This window comes from Gadus chalcogrammus, chromosome 4 (assembly GCF_026213295.1).
Source record: "Gadus chalcogrammus isolate NIFS_2021 chromosome 4, NIFS_Gcha_1.0, whole genome shotgun sequence".
NCBI lineage: Eukaryota > Metazoa > Chordata > Actinopteri > Gadiformes > Gadidae > Gadus > Gadus chalcogrammus.
Window position 1 is genome coordinate 19,260,237 of NC_079415.1, and position 6,000 is coordinate 19,266,236.

The following is a 6,000-nucleotide window of genomic DNA, read 5'->3' on the forward strand; positions in this document are numbered from 1 at the left end:
ACTGAGGGTCCATATGACATTTCAGAGCGATAGGTTAAGCTGTTGAGGAGAAAACTGAGAACAAACACACAGACGATGCATCTCGAACACAACTTCAGTGGGAATTAAAGGGGAAGTAAGTGACCCTGTCAGCCGTGTGTCAGGCTGACAGAACGCGGAGCAGTCCAAGTTTGGAGGGGCCATAAGGCTGCTCACTTTGCACCCATACACTGTGTTTAATAGTGACCCCCCCTCTAAATTGACAGTTATACATCTGCTCTGTTTTAGCACCAACTACTTAAAAAAAATAAAAGTCAGTTATACAAAAAAAAAAAATTGTATAAGTGAACGTTGCTAAGAATTGACAGCTGTCAAAGAAAGTGGATTTTTTGCCTCTGATTCAAGTCTTCCGTATCACTCCGCAAGTACTCTGGTTATCAACTCCAGCGTATTCATTTGCTAAGCAACGTCAACTATTTCTCTGCTGATTAACACTACAAATGGTTACAAATAAATTATAAAAAGACACACCGTGTGAAGTTATTTTTTCGTTTTGGCAAGTAGCTGTGTAATAAGTGGAATAATGTATAGAACGCCGATCATTATCGAAAATAAACCCCTTCAGGCCCCAGACCCCTCCGCTTCGCGTCGGGGTCTGGTTTGCCCTGTCGGGGCTTATTTTCCCGATAATGACCAGCGTCCTATACATTATCCCTTCCTTATTTTTGTATGAGCTGCCAGCCTGGCTTGGACAAATGAATGAGGTATTAATACCAATACTCTTTGGCTGGGATGCAATGAGGCATAAGACAATCATTTTAGCCTAAATACATACATTAAAAGCACCAGACCAGGTTGCTAGTAGCATGGACACAATAAGAGCGATAACCTGTTGAACTCAATGGATGTGGCAGGCTACAGCAAAGGATGCATCTGCAGACCACTGCCACATAAATAAAGGTAAGACGCGATATTTGTTGCTTCAGATTTGCTGGTGCTGTTGCAAGGTCTTTTGTGCACTCAAGTAATGCAATTGATGTTAGCCATAGCCACCAAATAGCCTAACTTATCCATGGTTTGCGTTCATACAATGTTTGGTATAGTGGAGATGATGATAGTGGAGTCGGTGGAGTCAGTCTCTTGTTGACACAAAGTGACTTGTTTTGTCATTCTTGCTTTGCTTGAATTCTGGAATAATTGTGGTGGGGAGTGAATGAGTTTTTTTCAGCATGCCTGATGTAGAATGGTTGGATGCGTGTTGTGAATTGAGTACAGCCTGAGCCAGCTCATGATGTGATATAGTGTTCAGCTGTGCAACGAATATTTTTAGCTTTTTCAATCTTGACAACATTTGCATTGTTGTGTGTAGCCAGTACACGTTCGCCCCTTCTGAACTTAAACACGTAGTTCATTTCCTTTCCTAGATCCTCTTTGTTTCTGTTGGTAGCTGTCATGTGACGTTGTCAACATTGGGAACATGAAGCAGAATGCAGCGGGTCATATGTCCACTGCTTTTTGGAAAGACTTTCTTCATAAAACGTGTCAGACATTAGTTTTTGTATAGATTTTATTCATTAGTAAGCTACATGGGTATGCCGTCTTTCAGAACCTTTCATTACCTGCACAAAAGTAAAAAAAAAGCGTGCATCCTCATTGTACCAAACACTTCTGAAAATGCACTTCCAAATGCGTCTCTTTCCCAAGCACATTTCCAACCAAACTGACGCCCATGCGCTGTTGTGTTTGCAAATATCCAGCAGGCCAGCCTAGTTGCACCTTACACTACTTTATTTAAATTGAAAAATGACCCCCGGCCGGCTCCGCCTGAAATCGTCCAGCCGTTCGGGAAATCTCCCTAACCTCCCGATGGCCAGTCTGCCCCTGTTGCCAATAAAACTACTACAACTGCACTGAATATAATGCTAGTTGTTGCACTTAATGTTGGGCCACTGTTTTTCAGTTTTGTGCCATCATTGAATAAAGATGCATGTGAGCCCTTTGCACTGAAAAAAATACTAATCACTCATGTGGCAGTTTTTAAAAAAAACTTGTAGTGGCCATCCCAAAAATGCACCAGAGGGCAGGAAATCATATCTACTAAATTAAAAAATGTCTGGGGGAGGGGACCCCAAGACGCCTGTCCATGACTATGCCCCACCCACAAATTGAATCACCAGCCGCCATTTAAAGAGACACATATTTTGTTCTTATTTTTAATTGTTTTGTAGATTCTCTCATATCCGATTTGTTGAATCGGATATGTGTCCCTCAGCTGAGGGTCAGTTAACCCGGTAGAACCAGACAACAACAGCCACAAGGACAATGACAATTAATATGCCATTTTCTCTGACAAAGAATTTGGCAAAGCAAGATCCGAAACATGCAGTGGAAACGGACATCCCTGCTAAAGTCCCTCCCTCTCTCTCACCCCTAAACAAAAAAAAATCAAAAAAAGAAATTCTCACCCCTAGAAATTAAATCATTTATCGCTCTCTCTGAGTATGGTTGGAAGTCCCGCACTCTCTCCACCAATGACTCACATTTGTGCATCCCGCTCCAGGCCTTCGGGCCTGAGAAGGACTCGCCTGGGAACAAGGTGAGCCTTGTGCAAAATGTGCTAGAACTTGTGTACTGTGTAAAGCGTCTTAGAGTACCATATTAAGCGCTGTATAAATTTCCTTTATTATTATTATTATTATTATTATTACTGGGACCTTAGGCAGTAGACAACACAAGGCTTACTAAACCTGCCTTGAATTAGGATTGCACCGACTCACTTCAGGGATTGCGATACCATGCACTGTTCCCTGTGCCACGACCCAAGATACAGTTATTCTATTCGCACTTTAATCACAAAACAGTATGTTTGGCCCCTTCTTTAGAGCATCCACCTCAATAGAAGACTACGTAGTAAAGAATATCTAGACTGGTTCTTTAGAGACTGAAATTCAAGCCACAGAGAAGACAAAGGAAGCCATACAAAGTAAAACCAAACACAACAAACAAAACAGATACTGCACCATTCTCATAACGTTATACTATTTTTGAGTCAAAGGCAAATAAAATCTTTCTTTGTCTGTAAAAACAAAGAAAGAAAGAACCGTAACTCTCACTTCTTCTCAACTCGACTTAAGTGAAAAGCATGAAAAGAAAACAATGCCAACCCACCAACGACAGTATCTCCATCGCCAAGTCCAACAGTCAGTGACTCCATTTACCCTTGACTTTCTCAGCTTTAAAGTCAAAGTAAAGACATTAAAAGTGCTGTAGCTAAGATTTAGGCACTTGATTATTTCAGGATAATTTGTAAGAATTGGCCTAGCCTGTCCCAGAAATAATGAGCATATTATTGGCATTTTAGGACCATTTTAAGACAATGATATAATGATAATATAAAAGCATTATAATGCAAGTACACCCTTTCATACTGCAATGAATTATATTTTGTATATTTCTTGCCAGAAATTAAACCTTGTTAGCTGGAAATATGCAGTCATTGGTAAAATGCCCACGATAACACCTCTTAAAACACCTGTTAACAGCTCTTTGAACACCAGTTGGCCTTGACTGACAGGTGTCCTTCACCCATGGCTGTCTGCTGTGTGTGGAGGAGCCTCCAGCAGAGCAGACAGACTCAAATTCATTCTTATGCTCCTTTTATCTAAGACAGCTCATGCAAAAACAACGTAACAAAGCCACTACAAAACTAAATCGCGCCAACTATCGACAACTGATGTGAGGAGAATAGGTAGCAAATTCAGCATGAATTGTGCCAGTGAAAACAACTTTCAACCCCCAACCTTTATAACCATTGAAGACCAGCTTATGCTCTGACCTTTCACCAAAGTATCACCAACATATAACTATGTATTTAGGGGGTTAAATTATAATCTATTTCGTAAATGGACGGACCTATACAAACTATCATGTTAACACAATAGGCAATATCGTGTTCAGCAAAACTCACCGTCATGTCCCTATATTATACAATAAGTCTATAAAATAATTACCATGACAGGCCTCCAGTCTGCTATTGTTGAGTGAAATTCGCTGTGAGAATATCTGTTCCTAGGGGACCCTTCCTCTGTCCTCTTGATTTTAGACCGCTCCCGGCTAGTTTCTGACCAGTGCATCTCCCTAGCAATTAGTTCGGGGAATCCATCTTTACTTTCGATCACAGGTGATTGAAACGGCAGGCTTCTGAAGACAGCAGCAAGAGAGGGAGCAGGGAGTTTGTTTATTGCTGCTTACCTTCCAGCTCGTGGTGGATGACGTGGGCCAGGTCCGGCTGCTCCCCCCACCAGAAGATCCACAGTTCCTTTGCATCTGGCTTGACCTTGCGGCGCCACACGCACAGCAGGTTGGCGCGGACGCAACGCATGAAGCTCCGCAGCACCGGGTCGTCATGGGCTGGCGCCGAGATAACTGGCCCGTACTCGCCGCCGCCACGGAAGCTGTAGCATCGCCACTTGATGCCCGTCAACTCCGCCTAGTGTGGGAGGGGGAATGGGAGGGGGGAGAGGAGGGAGACTGGTAAATCAAAGGTTTCGTCTTGTTTGATTCAATGAAGCGTTATTGTCTCCATATCATATCATATTATCACATGTCAAAAGAATAATAAACCCATAATTTGACACATATTCTTTTTACCTATATCTCTTTGCATTCTTATTATTTCACATGTAAAATGTATATATTATTCAGTTTACCTATGCATTGGAAGGCCCCCTCAGCCTTTGTCAACGTTGTGAACAGACCATGATGCATAAACCAATAGGGGATATCCTGGGCTCACATATTGAGCCCCATGAACCTTCGCACACAACGCTAATTCAATCACTCTCTCAACGGAGGTTGACTATTGGAGCCGTCTCCCCATGACTTCCTGTTTCCTGTCATCACAGCGCAGCTATTAACGCTGGCATGTTGCGTTGTTGCTAAGGCAGTTAACTTCTCTAGAATGGTGCCCAATGACTGTAGGTAGAAAAAAGCTGGGAGTGTATTCGACATTCAAGAGGTGGTGGTATTGGTGGAGGTGACGGAGGAGGGAGGAGAGTGAGTTAGAGGATGAAACAGACAGCAACAGATAGAGAGTGGGAGATAGATAGAGAATGATGGAGACGGAAAGAAAAAGAGAGAGGAAGAGACAGAGAAAGAGAGGGGGAGTGGGAGACAAAGAGGGAAAGAGTAAAAGAGGAAGAGTAAAAGAGGGAGAGAGAGTCAGAGAGAGAGAGGATGAAATATAGAGCGAGAGAGAGTAAGAGCGGGAGAGGGATAGGGATAGAGCGAGAGAGTGAGGGAGAGAGGGTGAAGTCAAGGTCAATGCGTAGAGTGTGGCACGGTGGATGACATCTTCTCCATTGAGTGAAATGGAATGAAGAGCGGAGATGTTTGGGCGATTGAGGTTGTGGGAGGTGAGCTCCTGGTCAAGAAAGACATTGACGTTTGAGTAGAATTATAAAAAAGTGGGATTCTTCTTCATCTTCCTCTCCCCTTCTTCCTCCTTCTCCCCATCCTCCTCCAATAAATGTAAGTGAGTGTGTTTTGGCAGGCGTATTGTTAGGCGTCTTGTTTGAATATGTGTGTGTGTGTGTGTGTGTGTGTGTGTGTGTGTGTGTGTGTGTGTGTGTGTGTGTGTGTGTGTGTGTGTGTGTGTGTGTGTGTTTGTGTGTGCGTTTGTGTGAATAAAGACACTGCACCGTAATGATAAATGTACACAGAGGCATCTAGCATCAGGCCTGGGACTGGGGGGGAGGACTAGACAGACTTGGGGGGAGGGGGAAGGATGACCAGCCTTTCCCGTTCCTCTCAGCGATGTTTACCGAGCTGTGTGGGCCGTGGTTGGCTGGCACTCGGCCCATGGCCCCTTGCCAGCCAGGGGCCTTCTCAGAGAACATAATACATGTGGACAGGTAGCAGGGGGCATAATGGGGAACCAGGCCTGTGAAGGCTGCACTGTACAGCTATTTATGTACTAGTGTCACTTCATACATGTACTAGTGTCACTTCATACATGTACTA

The 6,000-nt window shown here is 43.5% G+C and overlaps 1 protein-coding gene across 1 annotated transcript in view; it reads right to left on the reverse strand.

Annotated features, from left to right (window-relative positions):
• Positions 1-6,000, reverse strand: part of LOC130381779 (mediator of RNA polymerase II transcription subunit 13-like) — a 151,708-nt gene that overhangs the window by 132,847 nt on the left and 12,861 nt on the right. The window contains exon 2 of the mRNA XM_056589538.1: positions 4,231-4,468. Coding sequence (XP_056445513.1) covers positions 4,231-4,468 — 238 coding nt within the window. The remainder of the gene's footprint in view (positions 1-4,230; positions 4,469-6,000) is intronic.